Below are 12474 nucleotides of genomic sequence, written 5' to 3'. Positions count from 1 at the left end.
TTTTCCCCCTCCTCCTCCACCAGCTCCCTTCTCCCCCTCCTTCCCTTCCTCCTTCTCCACCAGCTTTTCCCCCTCCTCCTCCACCAGCTCCCTTCTCCCCCTCCTTCCCTTCCTCCTTCTCCACCAGCTTTTCCCCCTCCTCCTCCACCAGCTCCCTTCTCCCCCTCCTTCTCCCTTCCTCCTTCTCCACCAGCTTCTCTCCCTCCTCCTTAGATTTTAAGCGCGATTGAATTCCAGCCAATCAGAACAGTGGTTTTTAATCGCGCTTAAAATACATTTTAAGCACGATTAAAATAGGAAGGTTTTGGCGGTAATGGGCTTCCGGCGCGCGCCAACGGCGCTGAGCCAGAAAAATCTACGATAGATAGAGCCAGAGCCGATAGAGCCAGAACACGACAGATATTTTGTTCGCGCGCGCCAACGGCACACGATGCGCGCCAATGGCGCAGAGCCAGAAAAATCAAATACGATATTTTGTTCGCGCGCGCCAACGGAGTACGCCAGCCCGCACACGGTCCGCGCCTTCGGCGTGTGCGGGGGCCTTTAGCGTTCTTAGAATTTCTTATTCATTTCTGTGATGGCAGCCATTTAACGGACAGCTTTAGCGAATAACATGACAAGACAATAAAATACACGTTATACTGAAACTTGAAGAGCAGGTGTATATATGGTGAAATGTTAAACTCTGAGGTGCAAGTTGTAGCAATATTTTAAAATATTAAATTTAGACTAAACAATAATCTATTAGTAAAGGCCACACCATGGCTATATAAAATACGTGCTGTAATTACTGTATATGATAGTTGTATTTACAAACAGACTTCAGCAATGTCATGATAGAATGAAGGTAAATATTTAATTATTCCTCATTTCAATATATAGTACAAAAAGTAAATGTTGTGGCACGTTGATTGAGTAATACAATAATCAGTGCACATTTTACATTCTGGGCTTTCTTGAACTTGCTCAACCTTTAAACTGGTCTCGCTAAATCCAAATAATGGAATCTGCAGGGTACATAAAATAGAGCAATAATCTTGTTGGCTCTGTCAATGGTAACACAAAATAAACCATCAATTTTTATGGGAACTCTATAATAAATTAATCCGTGCATATTCATTTGCTGATAAACAAATGTAAAGTAGAGACTTGCAGCAACCTGTTACATCCATACGATAATATAATTCGTATTATCCGAAATATTGCCATATATAGCTCGTAGATGTGGCACCTAAATTAAATTTACTAAAGTTAACGAACGACAGATATTACATTATAAGCCCTAAGAATTCAATCATATATACATTCCTTGCGCACATTTCCGATTACCACTGTTAGAGTAAGTTTTTTCCCACAATTTGAGCATAGAAAAACATTGTGTGCAAATTTAAGCTTGTGCACCTTGTAAAAAATGCATTGCTCCATTTTATTTAACATATATTTGACTATATATACCAGAACAGAACTCAATTATCCTGACAATTTCTACGGTAGATCGTTTACCAAGGCGACAATAAGGAACTTAAAAAGCCACCAGAAATGTGTTTTTTTTTTGCAATTTTTTTCTTGAATCTACACGATACTGGTAACTGCTGAGCAAGCCGGATAGCGTCAAACCAACGATCCTTTCCGGGTACGGTGTCAATTCGTATACGTACCTGTGGTGATGCCAGCTGCGTGCGCCAAGGTTAATGAGGACAAACAGCAGGAAGGGGAGCGCAGGCAGTGACCAACAGATAAGCGCGTAGCCGCTCCACTCAACCAGTGTAATGACGTAGATGTCGAATTATTTAACCTAGTATAGAACTTAGCGACACGGGTCGTTTAACGTAAGCAGATCACGTCATAGATTATTTTAGTAACAGCCAAGGCAACAAGCGAAGGACACCTGCTCTCGTCACTAGCCGCACACGCCGGGCGCGTGGCGCGCGCGTGGCACAACAAAAGAAGAGAAAATATGTGACGACAGAAAGAGAAAGTAATCACCTACACAAGGCTGAAAGAAACATAGTGACACTTTAGCACGTCACAGTTTGATGTCGCATGCCGACTAATAAAGAACAAACAACGAACGCCGCCGACAAATGTGAACTATGAGAACATGAATCAAACTGCCGCGATTCCCAAGGACTTCTAGAAGCTTCTGCTGCCGTTCTCACGCTAGAGAAAGAAGTCTCTCACCTTCAGTTGTCCATAAAATTCTGGAGAAGGACACAGGATTTCACCATCGCATGCAATAAGGCCTTGAGGACACTTGGACCAAGCATTCCTCCAGTTGCATAAATACCGAACAGTTTCGACAAAAAGGCAGAGACAGTTCACGACGCTGTCAGCACCTGCTGCTCGCTACTACCGTTGCCGCCGGACGCCGCCGCCTGACTGAGGACCGCCTGCTACTCCTAGGTCGTAAGATACGACTTACTCGTAACGCGTATTTGCTTACTGGCCTGCGTAGCCACCTATGTATTGTATGTAATCGTCAATATGATGTTGATTATTAAAGAATACAGTAACCGTAGTAATTAATTCTGTGGTTATAGCATTATACTGTCTGTGGCTTAAGTGCAATAGCACACGTATCTGTCGTACAAACGAACTTGGACACACTATACAATAACACGTGCCTATTACACGGGCTCACAGGCTCCGCTATACCACCTCACCAAAGAAGTTTGCACAGAACACGTACTCAAAGTACGTAGTAAAGTTGATCACATCCAGATGAGACGGGATACTAGAGAAGCGTTGCCGAAAGGAGGTGTTGATCCCAAGCGCTATAAGCGCAGATCTTGCGCCGCCAATTTCCGCGGCATAGCTCGCACGCGACCGCGGGCGTAACGCTCCTACGACAGGGGTACTGACCAAGGCGCTGGGCAGCTATGGGGATACGCTGCGCCGAATCAATTGGGTCGGGCCGCACGGCATCCATCGAGCGTGCCCACGAACCAGTCCGCCAATTTTAGTTGGGGGACACAGAGCGGTAGGGATTGTTGGGACTGGCCAGTGTTCACTTTGTTATCAAAAACTGTAAAACGAGTAATATCTGTTCGTAACCGAGCTGGGTGTCACGGCGAAATCACAGAAAGAATCGGTCGAAATTCTGGACTATTCGGGGAACCTGCCCCATCTCCTTCAGGCAGCTAATTGGAAACGGCCGGCCTGGCCGGGTTGTCAGAATCAGGAAACACCTAACCGGCGCTCTGCGCGCCCCAACGGCTGCCAACGTTGTTTGGCATACGCTTCCAATGGCGGAGGTCGCTTACGGGCGTAGTGGAAAGCAGTGCGCCGCCCTGCGCCCGCCTTTAATAGCCATATGCCCACTGCGCACTCTCTCGCCACCTCTCGGCTTAGGCTTAGTCACTAATTGGGACTAAATCGAGGTTGGGAGCGCAAGCTGCCTAGTCCATATATAGCCTCTTGCACCTCCGACAAAACCTTCTCTGAATACAGCATGGGTTAGGCCTCATACTAGAAACACTTAACAATTTTCATGTTCAGGTTTAATACTTAGACTTTTCGCTATTTACGTTCTCCAGCATTCTTACTTATTTATTCGAAACCGCTTCCAAGCTGTCCGTGGTGTCGTACCGTATAAAGCCTCAGTGGCTGGTATATTCTAACCCTACGCCAACATAAGGGAGACGTTTCTGCTAGTCGTAGTAGTTACTCGTACTTGCGCAGCTAGCTGCTGTTTCCAACGGGCTGATAGAGAACATGGCTCCCAAATTATTATGAGGCCCCATATGCTCATGGCATGGGGAATTAAAACCATATGGTCATTTACAATCAAATATAAATTTTACATATTATATCGAATATAATACCGGCATTCAGCGGCTTCGTCCATTATTTAGATTAAGTTTGAATTCACTAGCTCAACAGACCTGTTTCAGTCATTTATTTACCTATTACCTATTACTATTTTTAGCTCGTGCGTGGTCCTGGTAGTTACTAGTACTAGTACTAGGTAACTTTAAGTAGTAACTACTACTACTAGTAGTAGTAAACTAGCCTAAGTAAATTATTTGGTAACATGTACTCTGTTAGTATCACTAGTGAAGTACTGTGTAGTAAGATATTACACACAGCTACTAGTCAGTACTTGATAGCTAATACTAACGTATTCGTAGCCGTAGGTGTGGAATGTAATACCAGTCTTAATGTGCCGCTAGTCTCAGTCTAAACAAACTGAACATCGTCATAATCATAATGGCAAACATCAGAACATCAGATTGGAGCGATAAGATGGATGCGAAAAGTTCATGCGGCAGTGACGAGCAGGGCTAGACGGCTACCGACCTTCACTCAGCCAACTATCGTTGGCTACACTGAAGTGAGTTACGCTAGCGTGTCGAACTGTGCACCGCGCGGCAGTCTAGGTCATGCAGCCGAGCGTTTTTTTTTTAAAAACTTGAAAATGGTACGTAGATGGACTCGTTGCGCCATCTATGGGTGGCGATAACTTCCAAATTAATGTCAGGGCATAAATCAGCGAAAAGGGAAAATTATTTTTCTAGACGAAAAGCACGCGCGCCGAGCCACAAAGCAACAAAAACGAGTATTTGGATTTATTCTCGCCCTACGTGCAGAGTCGAAAGGCTTCTGCAATGGCCAGAACTGCTCAATTGACCGATTATACGGCTTTATCCTATACCAAGAATGGCCTCGTGAAAGTATTCTAAATATAGGGCAGCGAGTTGTCTGAAATGGCACCACAGGTGGCGCTGTTCGCGCTTCGCGCGTATATCCGGCTGCAGATCGTCCAGTCAATACAGCAACGTCAGCAAGTCAGCTGAACTCATATGCTGCAGGCATAGTTCAGGTTATAGAAATAATATACTAGTCAGGCCTAGTGAGTGCCTTTATATAATTCTATGGTACAGGTATAAACACACATAACTGTATCATTCTCCTGATTTCTGTCATTTGTTGCGAGAAATTTTTGAAAACAGATAAAAAGTCCAGTGCCAAAAGTTTAATATACTTCAAACCATCGTAGCCACGCAGGTAACTTCCCTATCATAGAGGAGTTCAGTAATGAAGTCGGTGCGGATAAAACTCACTTTTTATGCCAAAAACGTGCAATAAACTCTCATAATTTATAAACATTTTCCAGTACATCACCTAGATATTTAATATACTTAGACATATATATATTTACACACAGCACAACTACCTTACAAAAACTGTGTAACAGCTACAGGTCGTTCAAGTGAGTGGTCTCCTGAGCAGAGATGCCAACACATATTTGAAGCAATCTGTAGTTTCTGGCCATCAAATTAGTAGTTCAAGGGTCACGTAGTGACCCGAGTTTGCTAGGGGGTCCGGCATGACCCCCGGAAAAATGTTTGATTCTGAGATGCAATTTCCTGCATTCTGAGGGTCAATAATGACAATAAATTGAGAAAAAATGACAAAAATATTTTTTTTCGATCACAGTGAAATTCGTAGTTTGATACAAACTGGTCGTAGTGGTGCAAAAGGAATAGAAATTCGTATAAAATACGGATAAATCGTAGTGGTTGGCATCTCTGCCCGAGTGATTGTGTCAATGCATAATTTGGTTTGGGGTGGAGAGCCAGAATAATCCAGGCCCTTCAAATCTCTATATAGTTGCTACCTCAGTGTACAGCAAGCAAAATCAAGCTGAAACGCTATCTGCTAACAAATACCGACTCCGTCACGTTGTCAGTTTGGTTACAAAAGATGTACCCAATTAGGGTCACCGTGGTTCTACACTAAAGAGCCCAGGTTTGATCATTTGGCAATAAATAACAAGAACTCATCATCTATCGAGAGAGCAATGGCAAAAACTAAAAATCAGGTTGTAATTTCAGCTTATTTTCTAACTTTATGCACGTAGCTAGGGCCTCACTAATATTCAGCAATAATTGCAATAATGGAATCATTAAATAAGTTCATTCGGTTGGTAGACTAATAGATCTAATTGGGTTAATTGTTACTCAACCGTGAAGATTGGTAACGTACAGCCTCCTGCGAAACGTAAGCCTCCTTCGCCTCCTGCGAAACGTAAGCTTCCTTCGCCTCCCTCGCCTCCGACGAAACGTGAGCTGTACGTTTCCAATCTTCACAGTTGAGTAACAATTAACCCAGTTTAGATCCAATAATGGAATCATTCGCTTTTCCCTGCCATGTCCTTGAGTCTGGCTAGAAGTGCACAAATACTCGGGAAATTCTCCGCTACACTCGGCAAATAATGACCTACCACATAGTAATTTTGCATTGCTCAAAAATTAAGGGAAAGTTTGATTATTTTCGTTATTTATAGACGGTTTGACGAACAGGTTTATTTGGTTACATGAACAAAATTATGGTTGCTATGGAAACTCCTAAAAATACTACTATGCTCTTGATGTTGATGAGCTCTGAGTAAATACAAAATACTCGTCTAACATTCATCAGAAAATGAATGGTATTAAAGCTTTTCGGTTCTTCGGATAGTCCTCAAACTTTGCTATGTAGCTTCTGTGGACAAAGAAATTCCATTTAGAACATCTATATTAATAGTTTTTTAGTAAAAGAAGTTTTTTTTATCAAAATTTGAGCATAGAAAAACATTGTGTGCAAATTTAAGCTTGTGCACCTTGTAAAAAATTAATTGCTTCATTTTATTTAGATATATTTGACTATATATACCAGAACAGAACTCAATTATCCTGACAATTTCTACGGTAGATCGTTTACCAAGGCGACAATAAGAAACTTCAAAAGCCACCAGAAATGTGTTTTTTTGCAATTTTTTTATTGAATCTACACGATACTGGTAGCTGCTGAGCAAGCCGGATAGCGTCAAACCAACGATCCTTTCCGGGTACGGTGTCACTTCGTATATGTACCTGTGGTGATGCCAGCTGCGTGCGCCCAGGTTAACGAGGACAAACAGCAGGAAGGCGAGCGCAGGCAGTGACCAACAGATAAGCGCGTAGCCGCTCCACTCGACCACCTCTCCAAAGAAGTTTGCACAGGACACGTACTCAAACATTCCGCCTGAAAGTATTAATAAGAAGTCTCCCGCATGAGCATGCCTCGCCACCCATGTCATGTCACAGAGAGGTCAGAGTCAGGGATGCATTTGTGAACGGATTTAGCCCCCCCAAGATACAAATGTTAGTCGGCGGCAACGACGCTGTGCCGTCAGGTATGAAGTATGGGACGATGTGTTAACAGAACGTATGCACCGAACGACCAATCTCATGTGATAGCGACAGAAACATCACTTGTTCATCAGGTGAGGAGTGATGTCATTGAAAGGAACAAAGTCTGAGTGTGAGCATTTTCCTCAATTGATTATTTAATCTTATGATTTATCTCCACATGCAAAAAAGCAATACTATGAGACTGACTGATATCGTGTAAGTCACATACGAAGATACACAGCACACACAGAAGCTGGCATGCGCACACACATGCAAGCTGGCATGCATACACATATACAAGCTGGCATGCACACACCCATACAAGCTGGCATGCACACACACATACAAGCTTGCATGTGCACACCCATACAAGCTTGCATGTGCACACCCATACAAGCTTGCATGTGCACACCCATACAAGCTTGCATGTGCACTCATACAAGCTTGCATGTGCACACCCATACAAGCTTGCATGTGCACACCCATACAAGCTTGCATGTGCACACCCATACAAGCTTGCATGTGCACCCACATACAAGCTGGCATGCACACACATTCAAGACTCACAGTATGTATTATTAAAACCAACCAGCTAGATTGCGCATGAAAATGTATTAATGAGCTTATTTCAAAAGCGATTATAATATGAAAATATTATCAAGACTTGACAATAGAAATAGATTTACTCTCAAACTGTACTTGTTGCTAATCTACTCTGGTAATGTATGCAAGAGCATGTGAACCTAAGTGTACAGCCATGCTCACATATATATAGCTCAGTGCTCACCATTTGGTATTCTATAAATCAGTTCTCCTGGCTTTCTCAGGTTCCTCAGTATGTGATCGGAGTGGATGTTAATGAGCATGCCAACAAAGAACATCAGGATTCCTGGAAAATAAAGGCACACAATGTCAGGCAGGGAAATCCATCTCACAGTAGACATTTTCGGCCGAGCTTTGTCAAGCATTCGTGGTTTTCACAGAGTCCAGTACGTGGACAAGCATATCTATCAAAATCTCATTGACACCGCTCTTGCTCAAGAAGTTTGGGGATAACTCGTATATGAATAGTGTAATTGGCTTTGTTAAATTTTGTTCTTATTGGTTTCTTTAAGTTATACCAAAGGGCCTGAAATTTTGAGCATCACACATAAATAAGCTAGACTCAATAAAAAGGCATCTTGCTACGGCAATACATAACAGCATTGAGTAAGAGTCCATAATCGAAAAACCACACAAGTTATTTTCAATCAATATTTTGAAATGGCAATAACTGTTATAAAACGTACAGGATAAACTACTACATTAACAATCGCGAATACAGGTGTATATTACAGTAAGGCTGAGGGGGTCTATGTCCGTCGCCTACTCCCTAACCCTAACCATATCAAATAGTGACCAGGGTACGTACCGGTATACCAGACCGTACCCAGGGTACGTTCCGACAGTACCCTGGAGGACATGAACCCTATGAGCTACAGTAATGAAACCATCACCACATAATAAATTTCATCACCTACAGCAACCTATCTAAAAACAACACCGATTTCCTCCGCCCTATAAATCACCAAGCTATCACTATAAACTACTTTTAAAAACAACAAACAGCCTGCAGTGAAATTGCACTTACCAAGGGTAAACCTTGGATGAAATAGTACACCGTTATCATATTTAGCAAATTTAGCAATGAAACAGCTCTGTAGGTAGCCATTGTAGGTACAAAATGTGATCGCCAACGTGAAGGAAAACACAGGTAGTGGTGATGAACCTCTCTTCATCAATGCCGGATAGAAAAAAGTTCTAAAATGTTAAAAAGAAAAGAATTGGCAAATCATACAGAGAAATTGTTAGTGTCGTTATACCAGATAGCCACTTACCGAGTGGGAACCTAGGATGGAACAGTATGTAGGTGTGATACTTTGCGTACTTTCCATGATAGCTGCCTTGGAGGTATCCGTTGTACAAGCAGAATATAAATGCAGATGCAAATGTTATAATTGGCGTAGGCTTACCTCCTCTTATAAAAAAAGGGTAGATAAAGGTTCTGAAACACAAAACCGTAAAAAACCTAACAAATCTGAAAAAATTACAGATAGTTAGAGAATTGCAGTTTATAAAAAATTCAGTTTCTCATCTGCATATATATATGTTTCCTTTGCTGTATACTAATAAATCAAATTCTAGATGGTGATACTACAGATGCTGTACACACGTAAACCCATCCCATTCCCACTTAAAACAAATAATGCTGACATAGCCAATTGCCATATGGTACTTTATGTAGATTTAGCTACACTTGAATATAGAGGGTGCAAGGAAATTCTCTTGTTGATGCATTACCCATAATCATTACAAACAGACCTAGCGAGTCATGACACATTCGTAATAAAAACAGATTTTGAAAATTTGAAGCGATATGTACACCCTTTTTTCATCTTCCTCGACAGTTCACATCGCCTACTCATTTCTTCCTCTCCACCTTACCTACCTCAGCTAATCTCCACTATCCTTTTGCTCCTCCTCTTATTCTAGTTTTCCCACTCTTCCATGTTTACCCTTTCAATTCCTTCTCTGGATTTCTCACCCCCTCCTCCTTCTCTACCCTTTTGCAACAGGACCTCGCCACACTTTTTTCCCATCTTACTATAACTTTTCCTACATTCTACTTGTGTTTAATTATTGGAGTGCAGTCCCGGAGAGCATTTTTCGAAAGGGTCACCAGTAAGCAATAACACATTGTCAAAACTGAGCAGTTGCGCTTTAGATGCGCAACCCCATCTGTTACCATCGCTGATCATTTAGGATTCTAGACAAAACCAGTCAGATCCGACCTAGTTTAGGTCCATAGTAAACACACACTATCATTGTGACCACATACCACAGAAATAAGTCACTACAAATTTGGGTCAACTGAAGATGACTTGATCGAGACTGGTTGCTATAGTGATATAACATATGCAAGCATATATATATATATATATATATATATATATATATACCAGTTACCAAGCATATGTTTGTTTTGATGCCACGCTGGTTGGGGATAAAAGTTGCTACAGATTATAATTAAATTAGTGTGTATGGAATTGCTATCAAAGTTTTCTGCGGTCTGAAAGAAAAATGATAAAATGATCGACTCGCAGAGCAGTTCCAGTTGATCCTTGATGCGACCCCTTGCTTATACCTATAATATGAGCTGTTAGGCACCAGTCACACATTCAGGATTTTTACTGCCGTCCTTGATAGGGAAATTTCCCGATTAAAATTTATCAAAAGTCTGATCAAGATCCTGTGATTCGTGGCGGAAAATTTAAACTTTATTAAAAATTTGTAAAAATATTTATTTAATCACGACAACAATCACATATTGTTCAGGAAGCGTCCCGATTCAGCCGTTTCCAGGCGAATTCGTCCCGATTCTCCAGTTCTCAATCCGATTCTGATCCGATTTGTATCTTTCGCAAGGTAAAAAACTACCAAATCTGTCCCGACAGCGTCCCGATTCTCCCAAATGCAATCCGACAGAGATCAGACAGTGACACGACAGTGAACCGACGCTGACGGAAGACGATGACAATGATGGATTTCTCCAGATCATGCCCGTTCATCACGACAGCGTCCCGATCCACAGGACACCGTCCAGACAACACAGAACATTGTTACGATTTTGATCCGATATGTACAGCAGAATCTGTCACGACATAGTCACGATTGTAATCCGACTAGACAAAATCGGCCGAGTTTCCCGAATGTTACGGGACGCACCTAACTGTTGGGAGTGCTTGGCCGACCTCTCCGGACCATTCCCAATCCATAGGACTCTGTTACGAATGTATACGACTGCGTTCAGACAATGATAGGACATTCCAGATCATTGAGGATAGTAATCCGACTTTTCCACTTTTCATGTCGTAGCGCTGTCTGATCTCAAACGGAAGCCATAATCGGCACTGTGTGAACGCCGCATTACCCAGGCTGAGGCATATACGAAGACAAGCTATGATAGCCAATAACATTATGATAAGACAAGCACAATCTTAATGCTCACACCCGCAGTACTATAGTAATAATAATAAATACTACTAAATACTATGTTACGTAATTAGATTCAGAAGACTGAATAAAGCATGCAGTTTCGCTGAAAGGGTCTATGATGCTCTATGTCCCCCAGGGTACTATCGGAGGGTACCCTGGGTACGGTTCGATATATCGGTACGTACCGGTACCTTGGTACTATCTAATATGACAGACCGTACTTCGCCTACTCCACTAACGAGTCTAGGGAGTCGCCTACGCCTACTCCCTAACCATATCAGATAGTTACCAGGGTACGTTCCGATATATCGAACCGTACCCAGGGTACCGGCCGATAGGGTTCAAGGATAGAGAACATGGGTCCCAATAAAACCAATGTCATTTACATCAATATAAATATAATATTATATCAATATAATAGGTTAGGGATATGGTTAGGGTTAGGGTTAGGCACATTGGTTTTATTGGGACCCATGTTCTCTATCCTTGGGCCTCCGATGGCCCCCTGGGGGACATAGAGTGATAGACTCTATGAGCTGCAGTTTCCCTAAAATGTAGTTTTAGTAAGACAAAATTCTCCGCACTAAGGTTAGCAGTGATCCTACCTTTGGAAATAGTGTATCGCAAGCATCATGAGCAGCACCACATTGACCCTCGGCATCGCGTTTACGTAATACAGGTACCAAACAGGAAAAGCAAAGCTGGGAAGTTCCTGTACAAACCATCCCAGTTTCGCTGGCAACGTCGGACCCCATTTGCTGCCGCCATGCCTTCCATATGGCGGAGCTATTGCCTTCAATGTAGGGATTAATATGACAGAAATGATTATTTCAATAAATGTCATCCATTCTAACAACTGTATCTCCGTAATTCCAAGCAAGTTGTGAAGACCGGTTCGGAAAACTGAATCACTGGAAGCTGCCATGATCATGATTCACTGCTCGAACTGCCGCTTATTGGCCGTTTTGTGCACTAGCGCTGATTTCTTGACGTGAGGCGCAGAGATCCAACGCACACGCCAAATTGCGGGTTAGATTTTAGCAGTTAATTTCGCACTGATAGGGTAGAACTTGAACCTCTATCACGCGATGTCGGCTGAACGAATTGGCCGTCATTGCATAGATTATCTATCGATAAAGACTCGGTGAGCACTTATTTCCATCGCTCAAACACCCCTAGGTCTAGGCTATCCCAGAAACCACCGCAGCGCACGCACATCGCTGATCTCAAACTGCATGCAGTGCCCCTTCCCCACTCCTTCCCACACTCAGGATAATACCAC

At 42.5% G+C, this 12474-nt stretch overlaps 1 protein-coding gene and 1 long non-coding RNA gene across 3 annotated transcripts in view; one reads left to right on the top strand and one right to left on the bottom strand.

Moving 5' to 3' along the window:
* The first annotated feature begins 837 nt into the window (after positions 1-837).
* LOC106807680 overlaps positions 838-12474 on the top strand; it is a 16662-nt gene continuing 5025 nt past the window's right edge. The window contains exons 1-2 of the long non-coding RNA XR_001393694.1: positions 838-2025; positions 3571-3572. This is a non-coding gene — a long non-coding RNA (uncharacterized LOC106807680). The remainder of the gene's footprint in view (positions 2026-3570; positions 3573-12474) is intronic.
* Positions 5821-12371, bottom strand: LOC106807678 (3-oxo-5-alpha-steroid 4-dehydrogenase 1-like). Of its 2 annotated transcripts, none has more exons than XM_014810099.1 (5): positions 11798-12371; positions 9035-9201; positions 7945-8046; positions 6858-7008; positions 5821-6486 (listed from the first exon to the last, which is right to left on the bottom strand). In XM_014810099.1, exons 1-5 carry the CDS (start codon positions 12121-12123, stop codon positions 6420-6422), a joined length of 813 nt encoding a protein of 270 aa, XP_014665585.1. In that variant the 5' UTR covers positions 12124-12371; the 3' UTR covers positions 5821-6419. The 2 variants fall into 2 exon arrangements, with proteins under 2 accessions (XP_014665585.1, XP_014665584.1); XM_014810098.1 differs by lacking the exon at positions 9035-9201 and adding an exon at positions 8788-8957.

The sequence above is a fragment of the Priapulus caudatus genome, unplaced genomic scaffold, assembly GCF_000485595.1.
Source record: "Priapulus caudatus unplaced genomic scaffold, Priapulus_caudatus-5.0.1 Scaffold228, whole genome shotgun sequence".
NCBI lineage: Eukaryota > Metazoa > Priapulida > Priapulimorpha > Priapulimorphida > Priapulidae > Priapulus > Priapulus caudatus.
Note: the sequence above shows the minus strand (reverse complement) of the source record. Positions and strands in the feature narration are given on the sequence as shown.

Excerpts from the sequence above, each read along its gene's own strand:
- LOC106807678 (XM_014810098.1), bottom strand. The coding sequence starts at position 12,123 with ATGATCATGGCAGCTTCCAGTGATTCAGTTTTCCGAACCGGTCTTCAC. Across the intron at positions 7,009-7,944 it reads GATTTATAGAATACCAAATG|GCGGAATGTTTGAGTACGTG; the intron begins GTGAGCACTGAG and ends TAATACTTTCAG. Across the intron at positions 6,487-6,857 it reads CGCAGCTGGCATCACCACAG|AAGCTACATAGCAAAGTTTG; the intron begins GTACATATACGA and ends CTTTGTCCACAG.